At 42.2% G+C, this 25,082-nt stretch overlaps 1 protein-coding gene across 1 annotated transcript; it reads right to left on the bottom strand.

The window, feature by feature from the left end:
- Positions 1-1,924: 1,924 nt before the first annotated feature.
- Positions 1,925-21,062, bottom strand: YBX1 (Y-box binding protein 1; the record flags this gene model as incomplete). Its single annotated transcript, XM_084241696.1, has 8 exons — positions 1,925-2,296; positions 3,423-3,688; positions 6,864-6,946; positions 7,509-7,811; positions 8,105-8,194; positions 10,757-10,790; positions 20,216-20,279; positions 20,897-21,062. 7 exons carry the CDS (start codon positions 21,060-21,062, stop codon positions 3,454-3,456), a joined length of 975 nt encoding a protein of 324 aa, XP_084097822.1. The 3' UTR covers positions 1,925-2,296; positions 3,423-3,453.
- Between the last annotated feature and the right edge of the window lie 4,020 nt (positions 21,063-25,082).

The following is a 25,082-nucleotide window of genomic DNA, read 5'->3' as shown; positions in this document are numbered from 1 at the left end:
AGTGCACCACCTAATCCCTCCAGCACAATATTCAACAAAAACCATTACAGGAGCATCCTTACCTTGTTCTGATTTACCCCCCAGGTGCTTAATGTGATACACGTGCCCCCGAACGCCTTATCACTTTTTCTGTGCTCACTCTGTTCCTCATAGGTTTTAAAATATATGGGTTAGTTCACACTAGTGAAGGCTGGGGAACCTGGCTCAAGGCTGTGTCAAAGGCCCTTTATTTCAGATGAAATTGTTGCTGCTGCAGTTTCAAAGCACTGCTTCCACCCTTCCCTCCAGCGTAGTGCTGATTTCTCCAAAGTCTGATGCTGGTGCATATGCTTTGCAAACCATTCCTAAACGTGCATGCTGCCTGCAAGAAATGCACTTTCTGGGTTGTTCTATAGACTCATAGGCTATCTAATCCTTATATAGCAAGACTGTATCACACAATTTTCCATGCCTTGGTTCCCTGGTTTCCAAAATCACATTTTAACATCACTGGGTAATTTAACCAATGTTAATCTTGTCATTTACATGATGTATACCCTAATACATGCAATCAGAAAAACACATTTATATACCACCAACAGTGTTCAGTGTGTTTTACTGCACTCTTGCCAACACTGGATTCTTACACTAAAAAAAAAATCAAGTCAGTCCCAAGTTTGGAAGTTACCAGATAGTAGGTTAGTCTTCTGGAGTACTACACCTCCTACTTTTAACTCCTGAGTTCCCCAAACTTAATGTACGGGTGCAATGCAATGTGAATACTGAGCCTCCTGGAAAGGGGCACCACCATCTGGATTTACACAGCACTGCAGGTCTCCTGGAGGTCACAGAACATTTAACAAGCAATGTCACAACTGGCCCCAGTAACAAGTGGGTTGAGCCCACAAAATCAATTTGACTGACCTTCAAGTTCCTCAGCAGCCTTCCCATCAGCATTATATTATTCACTACCATTTCTTTCTTTCTTTTTTTTTTTTAAATAGAGGCATGCTTTATTTATTTGTTTGCTGGTTTGTTTGTTTTGTTTATACATGCACTGGGTAAGTCAGAAGCACGGGAGGGTGAGAGAATTCACCAGAGCCAGAGCGGGGAGCAGAGCAGGCAGAAGGACCGAAGTACACTGCTGAGGGGAGCAGCGGGCGGCAGGAGAGGTCTGCGCGCCATGTGGGACCCTCCTCCGGTGGCCGGGGAGCAGCCGGGGATCGAACTGGCGCCGCAGAGGCCGTGCGCAGTTTCGCAACCCAGCGCTCAACCGCTGCGCCACCGGGGAGGCCCTATTCACTACCATTTCTGATCACAGAGTGAGCCCATGTCTACTGAGCACACTAGGCCCTGTGGCAGGCATTGGACCACTCTTTTAAAATTAGGCACCCTCAACTGGAAGGTTAAAATAACTTTTGACCTTCTCTCCTTTCTAATGGCCTCCCAGCAAAAAGAAATCATGAAAAAAAAAAAAAAAAAAAAAAGACATGGCAGATTCTTCCACTGATAGTCAAAGGATGCAAGATAAGGTTATATAATTTCACATACACCAGTATGTGAACTTATACAACTGGTATGATAAGCTAGTGGAAATAGAGAGACTGAGAGACTTGAACTGAAAACAGCTATGACAGTGGGCTCATTGCTCTCAGTCTTACAGGTGAACTACTTTCAAAGAAAAATGGCCAGATCAAAGTAAAAGGTCCTAATTTTTAGTATGAATTCACATGTAGGCTACTCAGTAACGAATTATATTTAAAGGAAATTTCCCTAAGAAATTTCTGTAAATTACTTTCTGTAATTTACAGAAATTACTTTACTGTAATTAATTTCTAAAATTACTGTCTATTTGCAGACAGGTATAAGCTAAATTTAAGGTTATATATAAACTACGGTTATATAACCTAATAAAACAAGACAAATATACACAGACAATTATTTAAGACCTTTTATTAACAGGTGCTTGCAGTTTGTTGACTTTTTGAAAAAATCAAGTTGTAAACTTGTATTACAAATTAAAAATGAGGTTCTTAAAAATCTCAAACTTGACCAGATATGAAACAATTTAAAAACCTTTAAAGGTGTATTGAGAAAAACCAGGCTTTTTTTTTTTTTTTTTTAAAAAACACGTTTGTCATTACCAAAAAGACATCTTTAGGTAAAAATAATAAAAACCCCATACTGCATAGATAATGCAGATAGTTCTGGTTATCTGGTCAGCGGGCAAAAAGCAAGCACTTAAGGTCTTCAGCTCCAATCTTGTTTATTTCTTATTGCTGGAATTTCATATTTGTCTTCTTGTTGGATGACTAAACTGCAAAGAAAAAAATTTTTTTAATCGCACACAATTCACTGCAATGTTCTTTTAGTATATATCAAATTGCTCCAGATCATACTGGCTAAGTAGGGAAAGCATTTAAGCAAATCTCATATTGATGTGCCCTAAGATAGTGTGATTTGTAACAGGAGTGGACGTTGCTATGCTATGACAAGAAGGTTATTTGTAAGTTCTGGTTGACCTTTTGCCACTCAGAAAATAGTACAGTGGGGGGCAAAAAACCCCACAAACATACCACTGGCTGAAAATGATAATTTCAGAGCCAAACAGAGACAATTACATGTCTCTCAGTATATCAAGGAAAGAGCTGACTGCAAAGGAATACCCTATTTTTAGAATTTAAGAGTAAACAAAAACAGGCCAGCTTCAATAAGCTTCAGTAACATTAACTGATCTGAATCGCCCTATGGACACTTGAACGCATGACTTTGGTAGGAGTTAAAGCTATTTACAAGTTTTCCCCTTCCCCAATAGAAAAACCCTAACAAAAACTAAAAACACCTCGAAGTTGCCATTTCCCCTCAACAAAACTGTAATAGTCATCATCACTTGGGTTGTAATTCTAACCCTTTGCACTCCGCTGTCCCCTGAGAGGGGACATCGGAATTCTAGCATATCACTCGGATGTCCCCTCTCAGGGGACATTGCGATTTATTAGTGATTACAGGGAATTGAGGTTATTTCAACACAACTTTTTGAGACATGCATGTTTCCCTGAAGTTTTATCTTGAAATGGCACAAGAAATTAAATAAAAATATCGTAAAATGGTTCGGAGTGCAAAGGGTTAATATAGTTCTTTTCTGAAAACAAGAACAGTGTAATTAACCTACTTCTTAAAGTTAGCAGGACTTTCAGTGAAATTAGACTTATGAAAACTGACACGATACAATGTGAAGATAGGCCTCTAGGTGTCAGAACTGAGACTGATGAGGGGTCATGTGTGACTGATACTCCAATATTACCAGAATGGAGTATTTAGGCATTTTAGGCATGAATTTTGGTGAAATACATGCTCCTCCCAGTCCCCCTCCAGCTCCCCCACCCTGGCATCGACAGATACCACCCATGACTGACCAGGGAAGGCCACTGAGGCTCACTTACCCGGATGATGGTAAAGATGGTAAGCCGGCATTTACTCAGCCCCGCCCTGCTCAGCCTCGGGAGCGGACGAATTCTCAGCTGGTGGATCGGCTGCTTTTGTCTCTTTGCCATCTTGTGGTTTAGGGTTTTCTGGGCGTCTGCGTCGGTAATTGAAGTTGCGGCGGTACCGACGTTGAGGTGGCTGCTGACCCTGGGTCTCATCTCCTTGATTTTCCTTATCTTCTTCGTTGCCATCCTCTCTAGGCTGTCTTTGGCGAGGAGGGCCCCTGGAATGAACATTGTGCATACTTGCAATGATAAGTCTTCTTTCTCCAACCTGCCCACTGATGTTAATTAACACTTGCTTCACGCAACTCATTGCCATATCTGGCCTGTTTAAGTGGTGTGCAGGCCATTTAGCAAAAATGAAGAGCAAATTTAGTTCATTTCACAAGTAAGATGATTCTGTATTTGGAATGCAAACTGAAAAATAAACATTTAAAACTAGCTTTAAGGACTAGCAAACAAGCTAGTATAATAAGGAAATATGACAGTGGCATGACAACATCAACACTGATGTCACTTTAACCACTCACGAAAATAAGTTTTACGGTAACCATGTCCATTGGGAAAGTACTAGACAGGAAATCAAAACTTTTTTTTAAATTTTACATAAAGTACACAGCAACCATTAGCCACTAGGGAAATTATAATTGAAACAATTAACCACTTCACACCCATAATCTAAAGGTCAGAAAATAACCAGTGTTGGAGAGAATGAGAAGAAATCAGAACCATCACACAATGTAGGTAGGAATACAGAATGGTACAGCAGTTTAAGAAAATAGCTGGGCCACTGCTCAAAATGTTAGTTGCATTATGTGACCCAGCAATTCTATTTCCAGGTTTATACCCAGGATTCATTTCCATTTCACAAATATTTTAACAAAAAAGTGAAAGAACCAAAATGTCCATCAACGTATGACTGCAGAAACAATATAACTTGATTATCAAAGGAATCAAAACTGATCCACGCCATCACATAGATGAATCTTAAAAATATGCCAAGTAGAAGATTGATACAAAAGTTCATAGATTATTTTATTTCATTTAGAAGAATATGCAAATCAGGCAAACCAGAGAGCATAGTTTAGTGGTAGCCAGGGGCCGGGAGAGAGAAGAGCGACTGTTAATGGATATTTAGTGTACAATGAAAGTATTTAGCAAATAATGGTGATTGTCGTATAATTTTGTGAATTATACACAAAGTTATTTGTGAATATATAAAACTCAAGAATCATATTAAGGCCTGAAATATTCAGGACCAAAGAAAGTAGCAGGACTTCTATCAAGGAAAATAAATGTTTTGTTTGTTTCCTGACGATTATGTCAGTAGTAAAAAGTAATGTATTTTTGACCTTTCTTCCATCCATATTCACAGCACCCCCCTCCCCAGAAAGCATCAGGAACACCAAGAGTAACAAGTGTTTTGGCCAAAGTCCCCAACTGCCATTTAGATGCATGTGTGTTTTTGAAAAACACCTCTAAACTTTCCAGTCTCTCATCATTCCATTTCAAGTCTTTCTCTTCTCCTGAATCCCTTTCCCCATTCTTTGGAATTCAAGGCCAGTCTTTGGCAAAACTGCTCTGGCTTTCCCTTGCAGTCTTCCCTCAAAGGGTAATACGTCTCACCCTGTTACTGCGGCTTCTAAACAAACTCTCCGTATTTCAATTTTCTCCCATCCACTTGTTTTCTACCTGGGTTTGTATTCCACTCGGCGGTTAACCCTACCCACTTTCACTATTATTCCTTCTTGTTCCCGCATTCTTAATGTCTACTAGGACACACAGGGCAGTGCTCGTCACATGTTCTGTCCCCCTCATCTTCTCTCTTTACTCAAGTGTAAACACACCATTTCATGTGAAAAGAGCTCCAGCATGATTTGGCTAACTGTCCTCTTTGACTGAATTATTTAGCCTATAAATGCCCCCCATCCCCACAAAGTCCTTTTTTGACTTCACTTTTCCTTTACTGCCACCTCATCTTTTTACTAAACTTCTGTTATACTTGTCCGATTTCTACAATTTGTTTTTGGATCCATACTATCAGGATTACACCCCACACATTATAGTGAGTAGGTGTGATTACTGCTTATTTGAACAAAAAATTGATGGTTAAGTAGACTGGAAAGTCCTGTATTCACTGTAGATTTTAAGGCAATTATATGTCACCATAGCAATTACTTGGCACTGTTAACTCTATCCATTTAGATGAGAATGTTAAGTCTGAATTAAACCAAAGGACAACAGTGACACCGAAGCACTTAACAAAAATTCTTAGGTGCTATTTTTTAAGGCCACCAATGAAACCAGGTGGTTCTAACAGGGCAGCAAAAAGGTAAATCCAGGACATTCTCTGCTGTTGGCACTTAAGGCCAGACTGTCATGAAAGCCTGCTTGAGACCAATTTTAAAAACAATTATCACTTTAAAATAAAAAATTGTGATATTATTTGCAACATTTCAAAAAGGTATCTATGCAAAGGTTTAAAACAATCTGAACCATAGCTTAAGATGAACAAAATCCAACATGTCAACTTAAAAAATGATTTTCCAAACAGAACAGGGAAGGGCCCAGCCCATCTATCTCCAACATCCAGCATATGACCAACACAATCCATGGTAGCTCAAGAATTATAAACGTCCAATTTTAGTGTACCAGCTAGGACCCCAGCCCATTTTCCTGAATTAAAAACTCAGAACATGGCATACATCAATGCAATTAAGATTAACTTTAGATACTAGTTATTGCAAAACTCAATGAACATATACTGATGTAGGCAGTATGAACTCCCCCAGTGTCACAATGTATTTTGAAGACTTCGATGTTGCATTTTGGTGCTTTTACAGTTAAGAAATTTGTCTCTTTACACCTAGGAAGGCAGGTTGATTGTTTAAATGCCAGCCTGGAGCTAGGCTTTTCCCCAAAATGTTATTTTGCAACTTCGAGGAGACAAAATAAACTTTATATTTAAATGGGTGATCACTGCAAATTATGCCATCTCACAGGTAAAACTGTTGATTGTCAGGATAGCAGTTGAGATAATCTGAATGCTTAAAAGATTACCTTTACCTTTGTCCCTCCCCAATAAACGTCGTAAATCATTCTCTTACCTATTTTCAAGGACAGAATGTGAAATTCTGTACCCTCATTAAAAGAAAAGGAAAAAAAAAAGGTATATAAATGTAGACCTCATCTACACAAGCTGTTCTGAACCAGTGCCAGCAAAGAAGATGCAAAGAACATTTTCTCAAAGATAACTGACTTCAGGTTCATCTCTTTAGGTATCTGATGAAAGAAAACGTGAAGTGTTAACAGATACATGACTCAAAAAATACTGCAGGAGAAGCATGACGCTGTGAGGTTTATATGCTGGAGAAAATTGTTGAACAGAAACTGTACCTGCGGAATCGTGGTCTATATCCCCGATACATATTCTGTCTCACTGGTCTACCTTGTTCTCCTGCACCTTGGTTGTCAGCACCCTGAAAGACAATGGAAATCATGCTACTATATAAATTTAAACAGTAAAAATCCAACCAGATAGAGCCAAAGACTAAACGAATACAGGAGTTAAAAACATCATCTAGGGCCTCCCCGGTGGCACAGCGGTTGAGCACTGGGTTGCAAAGCTGCCCGTAGCCTCTGCGGCACCGGTTCGATCCCCGGCTGCTCCCCAGGCACCGGAGGAGGGTCCCACATGGCGCGCAGACCTCTCCTGCCGCCCGCTGCTCCCCGCTCTGGCTCTGGTGAATTCTCTCACCCTCCCGCGCTTCTGACTGTACCCAGTGCTTGTATGTATGTATGTATGTATGTATAAATCAATTAATCAATCGATAAATAAATTAAAAAAAAAATCATCTAGTAACTAATTATGTATTAACATTTCTCACTCTTACTAGGAAATAAAGTGCTTCCCATTATGATTAATAGCTCAATATACCAGTAAACATAGAAAATGCTTAAAGCACAGCCTGTGGAAAAAAAGCCACATGAAGTTGATTCTTCCCTCCCGCCCTTTTTTTTTTTGGGTGAAAACTCACTTACCTCCATCACTTCTCCCTGCACAGGAGGGTTGGAATACTGTGGTCGACGCCCATAGGGTCTCCGCATGTAGTAAGGTGGGAACCGTCGCCTGCGGTAGGGCCGGCGCTGTTGGGCCTGGCCTTCGGGAGCACTCTCTGACCCCTCATTCTTTTCCCCACTCTCACTATTCTGGTAATTCTGCTGGTAGTTGCGTGGAGGACCCCTGCGACGTGGATAGCGCCTATAATGGTTACGGTCTGCTGCGTATTTACTGCCTTGCACTGGAACTCCACCAGGGCCTGTAACATTTGCTGCCTCCGCACCCTACAAAAGGCATCATATATTGACAGTGACAATGGAATTAAGTACACTTTAACAAAATTTACAAAGCACAACTTTTTTTTTGTGGCCAGGGGTGCATAGAAATGACTAAATCAGTTCCTCACTGTTCTGAAGAGATTGCCCTCTAACTGCAGCCAGCACAATAGGCTTGATGCACCTGTGTTCATGTGCTCACCTGACCCATCCATCCACCTTAAAACCACCACTCCTAATGGATGAGATCTCCAAAATATTTCCACACTGAAGTCAAACCTTTACACAAAAAGCATCCTCACCTTTTCTCCTTCAACAACATCAAACTCCACAGTCTCTCCATCTCCTACACTGCGAAGGTACTTCCTGGGGTTATTCTTCTTTATGGCAGTCTAGTAATATCACATTCCAAAAATAGATTAACAGGGGAGAATAATGTGCTTTTTCATTTAAAATGTACCAGAGTCAATATTATTTTAGCTTGGATATACACTTAAAATTAGCTTTAAATAAGACCAAACCATCATTAAATTTAGGAAAATAGGGACCAGTGCTACCCCCAACCTCAACCACAATACTCCAATCATACAAGGCCCCAACATTTTACCACTGTTTTTCAAAACTAAAACAAGTAATTTAACACTCAAGACAGACACAACAATACATATTTTTAAAAGAAGCTTCTTGTAAAAGCATTGCATGTAACTTTGAACAAAATGAGGATATCCATCTATCCCCCAAAGACTGCACTTAATAGAAGCCAGCCCCACACAGGGCCAGTTTAGATGACAGGCGAGTTTAGTTTTGCATGCTTCAAAGTTGACCAAACCAACTTTGTTCCTGTGTTACCATATCAAATTCAGTAACAAATGTCAACCAAACTTCCTTCCAACCTGTGATAATACTTCAGTGGAAATGCAATTCACTTGTATTAACCATGCCACTTTTCATCATATCTGACTGCATGGGACAGTTGGTTACTACCTCCCGAGAATAAAATAAACCTCACATTATAGATGTGTTACTTCTCCAGAGTGCTACAAGTAAAAGTGGGAGAACAACACCTCACATTTGTTATGTAGTATTTTTATACAAAATTCTTTTGTGGATTACCTATACAATCTCATGACAGATGATGTGAGGTATTATTACTCCCTTTTTTACAGATTAAGTATAAGCTTTAAAAAGCTGGTGACTTGCCCAAGGTCACACAGCGAGCAAGTGGCAGGGTAGGAACTTCTCTAAATCTAAGTCTTGAGGACTTCAAATCCCCGTGTTCATTCTACTACATCACAGCAGTATCCATTACAGGATCACAAATGCATTTCCATTCCAGATGAGGCAGGAAAAATAACAAATCTGAAGCCAATTAATCTAAATTGCCCAGAACTTCAGTCTCCTTGATACACCACTAAGACCTGAGCTAAGTCCAGAGAAACAACTAAATGTTGAAACCACTTCCAAAATAAAGAGAGGAAAGCAGATTGGTGACACCTTGTGTCAGTACAACTGGGTGACATGCATTCAGCCAAATTGATCTCATCTGTCATCTAAACTGTCAAGAAGTTTTCATACCTTTCATATATAGCCAACTCTCAATTACCTGCAGTCATCGGGGATAGCAGAAGTATGGATAATTAAAACCTCACAACTCTTATTTCAGTCAGCACTCAACACCCTCCCCAAACCTTTTAGTGTTGCTGATAGACAACAGAACTGATCTGTCTTGCTGTCTCTTGTCCCTAAGCCTACATATGTCTTTGCTTAAGGATAAAAGTGGGAGTAATTCAATTTTATATAACAAGCATTTCTTTTAAAATAACATTGAGTACTTTTACATTTATGCTTACAATTTAAATGCTTCCATACTTACATCTGATCCTATGATTATCTGATAGGGTCTTGGATGTACTAGAGATTGATCTCGCTTGCCCCTTGATTGTCAGCGAATGCTGTATAGGACGCTTTAGAACATTATCAAGCACCAACCTAAGTAAGACAGCTCTTCCTAAGAAGTATGCTGCCATCCAAGTTCACATGTGCCAGAATAACTAAGTGTGGAGACTGACTTTGTTTTTTGATGTCTGGATTACAGTATAAAAGTGGCTTAAAAGTTCTTAGAGCAATTTTTATTTTAGAGCAGTTTTTATTACAAGTTGACAGTATTTCAAGTCTTAGTGGAAAAACTGCAGAGCACCTATGTAAACCTGTGAGGAAAATTAAGTGAGGAGCCTATATAGTATATAGTCAGGTATGAGACTAGTGTTCATTCAGCAGTGATTTAGTTACACAATAAACTCCTTAAAAGCCAAAGCACTTAAAAAAAATTATTTATTTATGCATACAATAACTGGGGAAAGCCCAAAGCACTTTTCAAAATATTTTCCTTAAACGATGCTTGGAAGTTTAGCATTTAACACCTATGCTTTGTTTTTCCCAAAGGTGAAAGTCTATCTAACTGTTCAAAGTGCTTCGGAATAAATAGGACTGACGTTACTCTGTTAGTTTTCTAGTATTTATTCCAAGTTAACTGTTTTGTAGCTTTGTCCTATGAATCTGTGATTTGTCCTTACCATAGAGGTAGACCTAATACATTCTGAAAATATCTTGTCAGTTTCTGTGTCTTTATAGCAGTATTATTAGTTCAAGATTAGGTTTACTGAGGCTTTTTGTTCACCTGAAATTAGGTTTGAAAATTTAGTGCAACAATTTCTTTTTAAAAGCTACAGCTATTAACAAATCAGTCTGAAACACCTATTTTCATTAAACTAATTACTAATACAATGTTTCAATATACACATTAAACATGCTATTACTCTTCCTATAGGCACTAAATAAACAGGTGGTTGGACTTGATAACCTTTTTTGCAAAGAGTAATAGTTGAGAAGACAGTCACCCTTTTCTTCCAGAAGTCTTGAGGCAGAAGAGTAAATATCTACACACAAGCACTCACCTGGTGTACAAATACATCTTCCTTGGTGTCATTCCTGCAAAACAGAGCAAAATTTAACAAATTAGCAAAAAATGAATACATTTCATGTTGGCTAAAGATCAAGGGTATGCTTTTAGTCCATTTCCACCCCCGTTTTTTATTTTTCATTGTTAGAGATTTTCCAGTTGGTAACCAGACAATAGATTAAAAACAAAAAAATAACAACCATACATTAGTAAACCCTCATGATTTGTCTTAAAGGCCAAGCAGTTGCCAACAGTTGTAACCCCACTATCTGAAGATTAAAGGGAAAACAAAATTCAACCAATGACCTAAGTCATTAAGAGGATAAAAGTGACTAGCACATACCACATGCCATTCATTCTACTAAAGTTGCCATTCATTCTACTAAAGTTAAGTTTTCCAGCACACCCCACTCTTACCTCTACAACATGCTTACTAATGTAAGTAGGAGACTATAGCTATATTTTTCATTAGCTACAAGGGAGTTTTCTTCTTTCTCACTTCACCCTCAATCATTTCTACACCATTTCCAATTTGCAGCTCTTCTCAAGGACCATCAACCCCGCCCCCTCCAGAATGTGAATACCATCAGAATCCACCCCATTCATGTAAGCAAGCATTAGGCAATTAAGAATGATGGTGAATGACTATTTTTACTAGTACACACTAAATTCCCTTTCACTTTATGTTAGACATTACTTTATATCAATCACTTACCTAGCCAAACTGTTGCTAAAAAATTATTTCATCAAAAGTAGTTGGTAAAGGAAGGATCTGCCCTAATGAGTCTTAGAGGAGCTTACTAGAAAATGAGAACATGTCTCAAGTAGAGAATAGATCATGACGACTGTATAAAGCAAACAATGAGCAAATTCAACACAAGCGCTGATGTTTAAACTGTCTGGAGCATAAGGAATGTGGCTGAGAGCGAGGAACAGGGGTCAAATCACCATGCAGGTTTAGGAGCCAGCAAAGATTTCTTAGAGGAACTTGACATAACAAAATTATTATTGAATAGTTGTTAAAATCTAGACAAGAGGAGCCCAGTTATTTACAAAATGCTAGTTCAGAAACCCTAATCAGGGGGCCTCCTCCCTGGTGGCAGAGGGGTTTAAGCACCGCCCTGTGAAGCTGTCAGCAGTCTCTGCAGCGTGGGTTCGATTCCAGGCTGGCCAGAGAGAAACCCACACGGCATGGCAGCCTTCTCTGGCCTCGCCTGCTGCTCCCCTGAGCAGTTTCTTCGGTCCGCCTGCCTGCTCTGCTCCTCGCTCTGTCTCTGGTGAATTCTCTCACCCTTCCATGCCGCTGACATGTACCCCGGTTCTTGTATAAATCAATCTTAAAAAAAGAAACCCTAATCAGGACTGATGGAGAACTGGATTAAGGGTTGGTGTAAGAGGGAATAAACATGAATCCTTCTTGAGGTAAAATGGGAAAAGCTTTGGGGATAAGTGAAATGTTAGAAATGAGGGAGAAGTGGAGAATAATCTGAGTTTTCAGTTTGGTGGTTGGGGCTAAGGTGACATTATGAACAAGAGCTTTCCAATCCTTTATTGGCTTGCCTCCAGTTCTTTATTCTGTCACTATTAAATTTGAAAATGGGTTCAAAAGTAGTTCCAGTATTAAATAACAAAAGGAGCAAAAGGTACAATCAGCTGAATCAACTGGCTTATCATTGGCTCCTTGATCTACAGAACAGTGTATGCACCAAATAATTCACATAGTTTAGATGATCACAGGGACATTCATTCATGAAACAGGATAATTTTAAACTGTACAAGAAAACAACTCGTAAAATCAGAAATACTGCAAAGGCAACTTGAGACATGAAACTAAAAGTGAACCTTAAGAGACCAGTTGAGTATTAGAAACACCCAAGAATTGATAATGGTCATAATATCCATAGGCATCACACAAACAGCTCCATTTCTACCAGTTAGTTTCCAACTCCAAATGTGATTACATCTCAAACCTTAGTGGGGAAAAGGGTGGAGTGGGGAAGGTGGTGTAAAGTCTAAAATAGCAAGTCAACAGATGGAGTATTAGCCATCATAGGACATTTACTAAAAATGTAACTTCCATAAGGAGGGATTTTTCATTACTAGTAATACCACTCATGGGTAACCAATAGATCATTTCTTTAAAGAACATTAGTAGGGGCCTCCCCGGTGGCACAGCGGTTGAGCGCTGGGTTGCGAAGCTGGCGAAGCTGCCCGCAGCGTCTGCGGCGCCGGTTCGATCCCCCGGCTGCTCCCCGGCCACCGGAGGAGGGTCCCGCATGGCGCGCAGACCTCTCCTGCCGCCCGCTGCTCCCCTCAGCAGTGTCCTTCGGTCCTTCTGCCTGCTCTGCTCCCCGCTCTGGCTCTGGTGAATTCTCTCACCCTCCCGCGCTTCTGACTGTACCCAGTGCATGTATAAACAAACAAACAAACAAACAAACAAATAAGTAAGCATGCCTCTATTAAAAAAAAAAAAAATAAAGAACATTAGTAAAGTTACCAAAACTACTTAGTAATATACTCAGACAACCACTCATTTACTCTGCCACTAAACCAGTCCTCCAGGGAATAAAATGGCCAAAGTGTACCCAGATTTCAGGAAAAGAAAGGACTACTCAAAAACGCAGTTCTAGCAAAGACAAAATACTGTATGTATTTTGTCTTTCACAAGCTACAACTTGTGAAATGACTACTGAGATATTTAAAGCACTGTTAATGGGAACCCTGACTTTCAGTCCTCAATTGTCTTTTCTTTACCTGAAGAATGGGAAAAAACAAACTAGACAAAGAGGCAGACTGCATTATTGTGAGTTAAGTTTCAGATATTGTGCCAGGTGCCTTCATTATAATGTTCAATGCTCACAACCCCGAGGTTGGTGCAATCATTAATCTGCCACTCTACAAATCAGGAAAATGAATTATGTGGTCATCTGTTTATAGAGGTCAAATTTATCCTGGTTCTTTTTAGTATGTTGAGACTTGAAAAGGCCCAATTTAGAAATCTTTACATTTTCATTTTAAATGTAGATTACAGCAAATAGCTTCCACAATTTTGAGAAAAAACAAACAAACAAACAAACAAACCATCATTTCTGCATTCTCTCCTTGCAGTACAATTATTTTGTATAAGTGAAATAAATTAGAAAGACAAATTCTGGATGATTTCACTCATTGGAATAGAGAGAAACAAAACAATCAACAAAGCTAAGATGAAACAAACCTAGGGAATTATGATGCAAAATTAAGGGTGCTAGAAAGAGGGATTGTGGAAGTGTTGGGACCAATGGAAAGGATTATGGGTACTCTTACTCTGGTACACCTGAGGTCTGGAAAACCTATTCGCCTTCCCCTAACTCATATACTGTGCTGTGAACCAATGTCACTTCGGTAAATTAATAGCCAAGATGGCTCATCAAGAGGCAAGTTCTAACCTTTATTAATGTAATGGAAAGGCAGTATTCCCTAGCACTACACCTTACCTTTCGTAAAGTATCCTGAGAACCAAGAGGCACACTTCTGCCTTTACCATACTCTTGAGGATATAGGATTATCAACACATCAGACTAGTTTATAATCTCCTCTCCAGAGGCAACTCATTGAGAACAAGAACTAGTCATTCTTTTGTCCAGCACCCAACATACCGTGGGAACATGGTAGGTGCTCAATCAAACCTCATTATTTACTGTGTGTAACACCATTCATTTAATACTACCAAGCCTTTCAAATTAAAATGTAATTACTGCCCAAATTTTCTAAATTCTATTTCTCATATTTACTTCATCTTATTAGGCATTCCTATAATTTGCCACAGGTCCTGGGGCCCATAAAGAAAGGACAGCAAGTTCAAAGGCCTCATTCACCACTTCAATAAAAGTACATCAGGGAAGGAAAAGAGAGCCTATCCTCAATCCACCACCATTCAATCCAAAGCAGCAGCTGACATTTACCGAATGTGGTTTTTGTCATATTACATAGTATGTGAAAACATGCTAATCAGAGAGGAGGGAGCAACAGGGTTAGGTGCTCTATAGATCTATAGAGCAGTATTCAGAGTTCCTTACTAGGGAAAAAACCATTAGAGGCAAAGGTTGGACTCCTGACTACCCCATTACTAACTACATGAACTTGGTTTAGGTGCTTATTTGTAAAGGGGAAATAACAGCACTTATCTACACTGTAATCAAAGCGAAGTACATCCAAACTGCTGCTCAACAGAAATAAAATCCAAGGCAAATACCCAGGTTTATCTTCTAGCGGCCATAATAAAGTAAAATAGGTAAAATTAATTTTATAATTTGAACATGTATGGTGTCAACATAAAAAGCGGAAATATTTTATACTTTTTTTCATACTAAGTCTTCAAAACCTGATTTGTATTCTACACTTATGAAAAAGTAGATTCATATAATCAAGCTGTTTAGTTGAAAGTGGCTCAAAACAAACACTGATTTGAATAGTCTTCTCAGATGCACCAGTTGCATTTTAAGCGCTCACTAGCCACGTGTGCATGACGGCTACCATACTGGGTAGTATACAGGTCTCCAACACAGCAATTCCTCCCCAGTCCACAGAGTTATGTCCAAGACCTCCAAGTGAAAGTCTGAAACCAGAGATAACATTGAACCCTATAAACACTACATCACACACACTACATACAAATAGCTATAATAAAGCTTAATTTGTAACATTTGAGGCACAGACAAGATTAACAACTAATAGATTATAATACCTGTAATAAAAGTTATACAAAAGATTGTCTCTCAAAATAGTTTATTGGACGAAATGTTTTTGGACCACAGGTAAGTGAAATTGTGGGTAACGGGGGAATAACATCTCCCAGCAGTGTCATTTCATGTGTTACTCATCAGTACTCCTATTCTCCTGCAGTAAAGCATACCCTTGTCGATCCACCTTATTGCCTTAAATGATACCTACCATATGTAAGCGTATTCTACTACCTTGATGCAGGCTACCACACCATGCCATTTTAAAATCTTCACCTGGGCCTCCCTGGTGGCGCCAAGGGGTTAAGCACCGCACTATGAGTTCAATCCCGGCCGCCAGGGAGAAACCCAAATGGCACAGCACATCTCTCCTTGTCTCACCCGCCACTCCCCTCAGTGGTGTATTTCAGTTGGTCTGCCTGTTCTGTTCGCCACTTTGTCTCTGGTGAATCCTCTCACCCCCCACCATCTCTGGCCTGTACCCCAGCTCTTGTATGCATAAATAAATCTTAAAAAAAAAAAAATCTTCACCTAACCAACAGCATAAATTATAGTCCTAGTTATAAAAATAAACTCCAAGTTATAGTATCTACATAAACTCCATAATCTAAAGCGTCCAGACACCAATTCCCCAAGTTCTGCAGGTATGATCATAGTATCACAATGCCATTTATCTTTTTATTTCTCTCTTATACACTCCTCACAGCTAGCTGACACTTGTTTTCCACTTTTTAAAATTCTACCATTTTGTTTTAGGTGAGCTAAACCAAACATTTCAAGGACTGAGACTGAAGGAAGAAGGAAATCAGCAATCGCAGTTCCTATAATAAAAAAGAGGTCAAAAGAATGCCAATGACACAGGAATGATGTAGGGGCTATTCAAGTATTTTCAAGCATGACAGCTCTCCCTTTCCATGACAAAATCAGACAACCAATGACTTCTAGGTAGGACTTGACCTTACCGTTATGACCACACACCAGGAGTTAAAACTAGTCCAACAATCCAAAATATTGGCCTGTTTTGGACCATCTTTCCGTAAGTCTATAAACTTAAAATTAAGAACCAAACAGTAAATATTTTAACTTCATGAGGCCATATATTCCTTTTTAAATAACACTTAAAAAGACAAAACATTTCTTAGCTCTCTGGTGATAGAGATTCAGAAAGGAAGTCTAATGTTCTCTCCTTTAACACCTCAACTGTTTCCTAGTATGAGCTATCAAACAAGTCCTTGAATTTATAAAGTCAATCCACTAAACTGCAACTTTTAGCCATCACCAATCAATCAAATGTACAAAGTTTTTCAAATTTGGGCAGCTAGCAATAAGCACACAGGAGCTCCTGTGACAAGTTAGAGACCATTTAAACAAAACTCTTTCAATGACTAAAATCACCAGTCATATATACCCCAAATCCCTCTGGCCCCATTACAACTAAGTATTTTTGTGACGACAAACAGCTAAGTCTTTCCCTGGCCTAGTTTATTAGACAAATTGCTGGGCCATAGGTAATAAACTCAAATGCATATATAGAAAGCCAGGCAGGAAGGAAAGCCAACAGGAGAAAACTAAGCAAGAACAGGTAAATAGGAATGTATACCCCCATCTAAAGGGGGTAACAACACCCACAGCCAGTTGATTTATATTTTACAGGGGGGCACACAGGTCTCCAAAGCTAAAATTCAGATCTTTAAAAGATCTTTTTGGTGTTAAATTTCCTGAATTTTGAATGTCAGTAATTGCAGGTTGTCTAAGCAAAACACCTGGGGGGCAAATATAACTAGTAAACCAATTTGTGATCTACATTATTGCTCCAAATTCCCTCCCTGCCCACCTCAAAACTTCGTAACGATTGATTTAGCACTTTAAGTACTTTGGAGAAGAGAAAAGTATTTCTGTTCTGGTCACTATAAAGATGCAAGTTCCACTAAAAAATTGTCACTGACTCATGAGTTCAGAGAATGAATCAATCAATTCTCGACCGATGTAACTAAAAGACAAAATCGAATATCTAGATTTTAAAAGCAGAGCCAAATTCTGAAACTACTGACCCCCGTGGTCTGGCCCCCTTTCTCATGATTTTCAACAGTGCTGGGTAAATCTTTTCATAATGAAATGAAAAATTGTGTGTGTGTGGGGGAGGGCAGAGGGAGAACACAACAAATCCCTCTAGTCACTCAATTCTTTTGTAGACATAGCACACCAAAAAACCCACATTTTTCAAAATTCCTAGATTACATAGTCCAACAAAATAAGATCAAAAGGTCTTATTTTATAGCTTTTAAAGCTCTATGTTCTTTTTATACAACCAAGTCAAGGGAAAACACTTTAAAATAATTCTAAACAGCTTATACCAATCATCACAGGCAACCATCTAGATCAAAGCGTTTACAATGAAAATACATTTCTCTGAAACAAAAAATATATATAAAAATCTATTTCAATCATAAAAATCAACAATCTTGGATACACAATTAAAGATTGCATCTTCCCCTTTACAAAAAACTCAAACACGTGTGACACTTCCCTCTTCCCCATGATATTCAGGTGCCCCTAGCCCTACCTATATATACACTGAACAACTGCTAGCTTCCAGAACTTGAGTTCTTAAAGACATATATTCACCTTAATCAAGGCAAACCTGTCCTGCACTTAATTGCAGTCAAATTTTACAGTGTATAGTCAAGTCTCAGAAACACTAAAAAGGCTAGTTTAGTAATATAAAGCACACTTGCACCAGTTAATCTGACAAAATAGTTGAGGTTAGGTCAATACAAACAAAGGATCATCAAAAGCCAATTTACATTCAACTTGCCCTGGAGGAAGACCAACTGAGCTGATTACAAGTCAGAACAGAGATATTCAAAGAATGCATTTCATGGAATAAAAATTCAGGGTATGTAAAGAACTACTTTATCTTGGCTATCTATTGTTCGCTTCAAAAAATAACCTGTGTCCATCTAACAAATCACAGCAGAACAGCATTTACATACTACAATCTTAATGTATACACAAAAAACATTCAGCGCAATGTAAAGCAATGCAATGCTGCAAATTACAATCCCTTCTAATGTGTACACCAGCAATACCCTTATCATTACATGGGGTCAAAGTTTAAAAGCAATGTCTTTAAGGAGTAGTCCACAAGTCATCATAACCTGGAGTTTGTTAAAATATTGGCTCTTGTAATCCAGCCCCAATAAATCCAAACTGGAAAGGAATAACTTGGGAATTTACATTTTAAGCATCCTTAAATGAGCACTCTTAAATACAGAAACTACATACTTGAGAATCAGAGTAAGACAGAAATACTAACAAACTCAGAGACCAATCGACCCAAAAGGGTCAACTGAAAATAAGTCCCAAAGGATTTCCTCCTTTCCCCGCTAATAATCCATTATCAAAAAACCGGTGAAAAATATTACCTTGGCTTGTCAGGAAGATGGAAGAACAGATGGAAAACTAAGGAGTCTGGAAGAAACAAAATGCTTCACCACCACTGCAAATGTGGAAAACAGACCAGAAAATCCTCACAACCTCTTCTATTTTGAGTGTTTCCACGGCACTTTACGGTTGAGTAATGAATGTTTTCTCATCAACCAGTTGTCTGTTTTTAAGCTTCATCTTATCCATTTGGTTTCCTGTAGTATCCATTTCACAAACAATCGGTATTATACTTACTCCTAAGTGCTCTTTTAAACATGGAATTGTTTAATGCCTTCTAAAAGGAGGATGTGAGAAAGAAAACGCTGAGATGACAGTATCACACCTGTATAGCCAATAATGCTATTAGCATAAACGGGGCTCTACACCCTTGCAATTGCACTAGTCTTGGCAGCCATCTTGGAAATGATGCCTGGCTCACAAGGGAGACCATGAGGAGTACCGTGAGTGAACTGAAGCTTCGTCCCTATGGCTACAAACAATTCTAAAGACTATTCCAAAAGATGTGGTCTGCAGCTCTGCCTTCAGACACCATGCACTGTTACATGTCATCCCGGACTAAGGCCACTCTAATGTTACAACCGCAGCTTTACTAGGTGCCATGTGGGGACAAGGAAGTAGGAGAAATAAAAATTGAGGAAAGAGAATGGAGCATTTTCCTCCCAGCTTACTATTTAGGGTGAAACACAAGCAATTTTATTGTCAAAGCAGTACTAATATAAACTTTACCCAAGGCATTCAAGGCAGCAAATACTGAAACGTTAAACAAAGGCAATATAACCTCCCAATAAAGATGACAAGACTTCATGCACTTGCGCGGGCAAATCTCACCTCCCCAGGTTAACAGGTTGTCAATTACCTCCATGCTAATTAGTGGATCACAATTCTCAAATACCCAATGTCAAAAACCCGTGAAACGATGAAAGGGAGAAAAATGGGGTGGGACCCGAGTTCAACAGAATATACCGGATCTTAGTCCCCCAGGCTGTGCTAAATGCGAGTCAGCCACAGTCCACTCCCTCCGCTGCGTTTTAAGACGCTTTGCACCCTAAGAAACCATCGATGCTACCGAGAGCTCCGGATGAACAGTTAAGCCACAAAACAAAGAAAAATCTTCAGGTCCACGAACCCTTCAGTCACCGAGGGGAAAAAACCACAAAACCCGCCGACGGCACCCCGGGGCCGGCGGCCTCCACGCGCGTCCAGGGCCCCAGGCCCGCGGGCCGAGCACGCGGGAGGCGCGGGGCGCGCGAGGGGCAGGAGGGAGGCGTCGACGGCGCTGCGCTCACCTGTTGATGAAACCATATCCGTTCCTTACATTGAACCATTTTACTGTTCCCAAAACCTTCGTTGCTGGGGAGAGAGAACAAGAGCCCGGGATTACCAGCCAGCCTCCGGGGCGCGCCCCGCTCCCGCATCCGGCCCCCCGCCCGGCCCTGACAGCCCTTCTCCGCCGCGGGCCCCGGCGGCCACGTGGGTGAGCGCGAGCCCCGGGCCCGGCCGCGGCCCGGGGGGCGTGCGCGGAGCCGGGCGGCCCGGGGCGGGGGCACGTGAGGCGGCGGCCGCCGGCCCCTCCGGCCTGCGTAGGCGGCGCGCCGCGCCCGCGGGCCGCACGCGGAAGGCGCGGCGGGGCCCGAACAACGGCGTGCGGGGCGAGCGCACGCGGCCGGCGGGAGGGGAGGGACCGCCGCACACGCGGTCGGCGGCGCGCGGCCGCCCGGGGGAGGGGCGCGCGGCCGCGCGGGGTCCACGGGGGGCGCGGGGAGGCGGCGCGCGCGCGCCGGCCGGGCGGGCACGCGGGCCGGGCGGGCCGGCGTCCGCGAGGGCGTGAGCGGGGCTGGGGGAGGGGCGGCGGCGCGCCGCCGAGTCGGTCCCCGCCGGCCGCGCGCCCGCGGCTCGCCCCGCTCCGGGTAACGGTTCCGCCGCCAGGCTCCCCGGCGGCCCCACCCCCGTGCCCGGCCGGCCCTCACCGATGACCTTCTTGTCCCCGCCGGCAGGCGCCGCCGATGTGAGGCCGCCCGGGCCGCCGCTCCCTGCGCCGGTGCCCGTGGTGCCGGGCTTGGTGTCGGCGGCGCTGAGGGCGGGGGCGGCGGGGGGGGCGGCGGGCGGCTGCTGGGTCTCGGCCTCGCTGCTCATGGTTGCGGTGATGGTGACTGGGGCCGGCTGCGGCAGCTGCGGCTCCTCCCGGGGTGTGATGGTAACTAGGCCGGCGGCGGCGGTGGGGCTGCTCAGGGCTCTCTGGGGTCCGCTCTCCGCTCCCGCTACCGATCGAACTAGCGAGAATGGCGGGACGGGCGGGATAAGCCTTGCGATCGACCCGCCCTCGCCAGCGCTCATTGGCCCGCGGCGCTGTCAACCCTACCACCTGACTCCAACTCTGCCTTCCATTGGCTGACGCTTTATCACTCCTCCACCCTCATTGGCCCTTAGGCGGCTAATTCGGCCGACCTACAACCGTTCCTGCCTCCGCCGCCGCCATAGAGACCGGAACTAGAATTAGAGTAGAGTCACCACGAGAACCATAGAGTGCCCGACGGGGACTGGCAGAGGGAACGTGACTTTCACGAGGCTGCGGCCGGGCGGGCGGGCCCCACGCCCAGGGTTGGGTCCTGCCCTAAGGGAAGGAGCGAGCGAACACCTAACCCGGGGGCTTGGAAGGCGGCCCGACGACACCTTAGTACACTGTGGGGAGGCCTCCTTCCCTCCCTGCTCCAATTATGGTCCTTGTAACCTCAGACTATTGCTGCGGGATAGAACCCTGTTTTCTGCAATGGCCGTGTGTACTCGCGGCGCAGGGAGGGTTTCTGGAATGGGCTTAAATGTATTCGAGGAGCGTCTGTTTTGGGCGGTGCAGTCATCTTGGCGGGACCACGCAGGCTCTCAGGCAGCCCCTTCTCAGCAGATTTAGGGCGGAGGGCGGGGATGTGCTCCACCCGGACCTGCTTTACAATCCATTTTACCAGGCATTTAAGGTCTGTCTTGTTAAGTAGTCTCGTCTTTTTGTATTGGCCACAAATCAGATTTAATTTCAACTCACGTTTATTGAAACAAACTGGGCGTTTTGCTTGCATTTTATCCGTGCAATCGCCTTGCTAAATATCCCCATTCCACAAACGATTGATAATTTAGGCTGCCACCTGATGTAGCGGAAGCCCTCCACATTCGTTTGTCCTTTATTGAGCGTCTGCTATCTGTTGGGGATGGACTAGTTCGGGTGTCAGTTTCTGCCTTCTGACTAGGGATGAAGGCAGAAATGTCAACACCCAAACACTTCAAACATTCCAGACCTGCAAAGCACAAAGCTTTTGGGGAGTGGAGGTGGAACGCTGGCTCCAGGCAGAGGTTTAGCCAAAGGCCTAGATGCAAGAATGCAACAAGAGATGGGAGTCTCTGGGGGAAATGAAAATGTAGTCCACTAAGACCAGAATGAAGACACCTGGCTACCGAGGGAAAATTTAAATTAGGAATATTTTATTTGAAATTTATCCTAAAGAAAGAGTTGTAAGTAGGTAGTGGCATGATCCACCAATGCCCACCCTTCACCCCCCCCCCCACAGCTATCTAGTGTAGAATGGGCCATAGAGGGGCAAAAACGGAAACAGGAAAACCAGTAGGCTAGGCCAGCAGTCCTTGTCAATATCAGAAGCCAGTCATTTTCACCTCCTAAAGGCCTTCCTGGAACAGCCCTAAAAATGTCATATACAATCTTAATTCTTACTGCCTCTGGTATAGACATCATCAACTGTTTAGAGCAGGAGTAGGCAAACTTTGTCTGTGAGGGCCAGATTTTAAATATTTTAAGCTTTGTGGGCCACAGTGTTCTGTATTAACGGCTCAAGTTTGGAGACTGAAAGCAGCCATAGGCAAACAGTATACAAGTGCATCTACATTCCAAATAAATTTTATTTATGGACACCAAAATTTGAAATTTTCGTATTATAGGTCACAAATATTCTTTAGATTTCCATCCCCATTAGTAACATTTAAAAATCATCCTTGTTCTTAGCTTATGAGCCATTGAAAAACAGTGAGAGGTGGCCTGCCAATCCTACGTTACTCACCCATGGCTTAGTTCATTGCTGTGACCTCCTAGCCAGTCTCTAAACCCCTTTCCTACTCTAATATTCCCCCACCACCATGGCCAGTGTTCCTTTGAAAACTGCCAATCATGACACCATCTTACCTAAAATCTTTCAGTGATTACTGTTACCCAGATAGGATTGTTTGCATTCTCTAGTGTAGTTTCCAGGACCCTGGAATTCTCTAATTTACCTCACATTCCTTTAATCTTCAGTGATCTTTTAACCATTACTTCCTTTGGGCTATCACATACTATAGTACCCCTCTACTTACACTTCCCCTCTCTTCCTTCTTCATCTGCTTTAGCCTTCATCCTTTAGGTCTTACCTCAGATGTCTCCCTTCCTAACATTGTATATACTATACTAATTAAACCTTCCCTGCCAGACTGAGTTTCTGGAGCATCTAGTAAAGTATCTGACATGAAGGATGTGGTGTAGAAACTTGGATTGCAGAAGGTACTTTGGCAGAGTGGTCAAGTGGGCACCTGTGTCTGTAATGCAGAAGACAGAAGCTTGCAACAATGTGTATGTAGAAAAGTGGATATTCTAGAGCTAGTATTCTTTTGTTCCAGCTCCAGATGACTTTCACAGGTAAAATGTTTCCGCGAATGGCAGTTCTGCCAACACTAAGGACAATTAAGTATGCCCCATAGGCTGGAGAGCGTTTTTACCCAAGTGGAGTTACAAAGACACATCAGCGTCTCTTGGATTAAGTGAGCAACCTTTCCCATTTAACTGCTTTAGAGATGGCTTCTCTGCAGAATTGTTTAACGTTTGTTTTTAAAATGTTACTTTAAAGTATCATTATTTACTCATCCAATTTCTTCAGTAAGATGTTGTTAAAGAAACTAGTTTCCTTGTAGCCACTTCTCTTATCATTGCAGAGGTAGTACTCAAGCACTGGATGCCTATAACCAGTTCATCTCCTGTTCCTAAACCCCAGCTCTTCATTCCAGTTCTGCCAGCCTGTCACCTCCAGGGGCACATACTGCCTAGTATGGTGACCAGAGTTGGGACAACTCCAGTGCCTACCTTTAAGTGATGTGAAAGCCAAGGGGTTCATCCTGAACCTTTGCAAATTTTCATCTTGCCCCCCATTTCTAACAGACTCTGGTCCAAAATCATACTCCCTTCTTCTTGGACAGTCTTCTCCATTCTACTCTCCTGGCTAATCCCAATCACTGTCAGTACTTATACCTCAAAGACCAGCTCTTCCAAAAAGCTTTTCTTCTTCTCAACCTCTGTCTCTGCACTCTGCTCATATGGCATCTTGCCAAACCTTTCTTAGTCATGTAACAAATATTTATGGAGCACTTGCTAAGAACTAGATGCTCATCTCTAGTCAGGGATGGGGACCCAGCAGTGAAAAAAAATAAACGATTCAATTTCCTGCCCTCAAAAGGACTCACATTCTCTAACAGTCACGACATTAAATCAGAACTGTGCCAGCATGAGCCACATCTTTGTGGCATCAGTGCCCAGGAAAGAGACTGGCACAGGATGCAGGTACCAGGATTAACTGAAGTCAAGTGGATGGCCCATCACAAGCATGTCAGCTCAAGATCCCAGCAGCTCACTGTCTTTCCTATCTCTTTGTCATTCTATCCTATTATGTGAAGATCACTCCTCCACGAGGTCACAATCATTTCTCCTGTGTTCCTTGAGCTGTTTACTTAGCTGTACAGTTACAAGTTTCTATGCTGTAGGACCCTGTAACTATTTCTTTTTTTTTAAAGATTTATTTATGCATACAAGAACCGGGGTACAGGCCAGATGCGCAGGAGGGTGAGAGGATTCACCAGAGACAGAGCAGGGAACAGAACAGTCAGACTGATGAAATACACTGCTGAGGGGAGCAGCAGGCGAGACAGGAGAGGTCTGCCATGCCATGTGGGATTCTTACCAGCGGGCTGGGATCGAATCTGCGCTGCAGAGGCTGCAGACAGCTTCACAATGCCGCGCTCAACCGCCTGCGCCACCAGGGAGGCCCTGTAACTATTTCTCTTGACCCCACTATACTGAAATGGCCACTTTTCACCAGGTTCTATGAGTCACCTAATTCAGCTGTCTGCTAT

The sequence above is a fragment of the Talpa europaea genome, assembly GCF_964194135.1.
Source record: "Talpa europaea genome assembly, chromosome: 9".
NCBI lineage: Eukaryota > Metazoa > Chordata > Mammalia > Eulipotyphla > Talpidae > Talpa > Talpa europaea.
The sequence above is the reverse complement of the archived record's forward strand: the minus strand, read 5'-3'. Positions and strand labels throughout refer to the sequence as shown.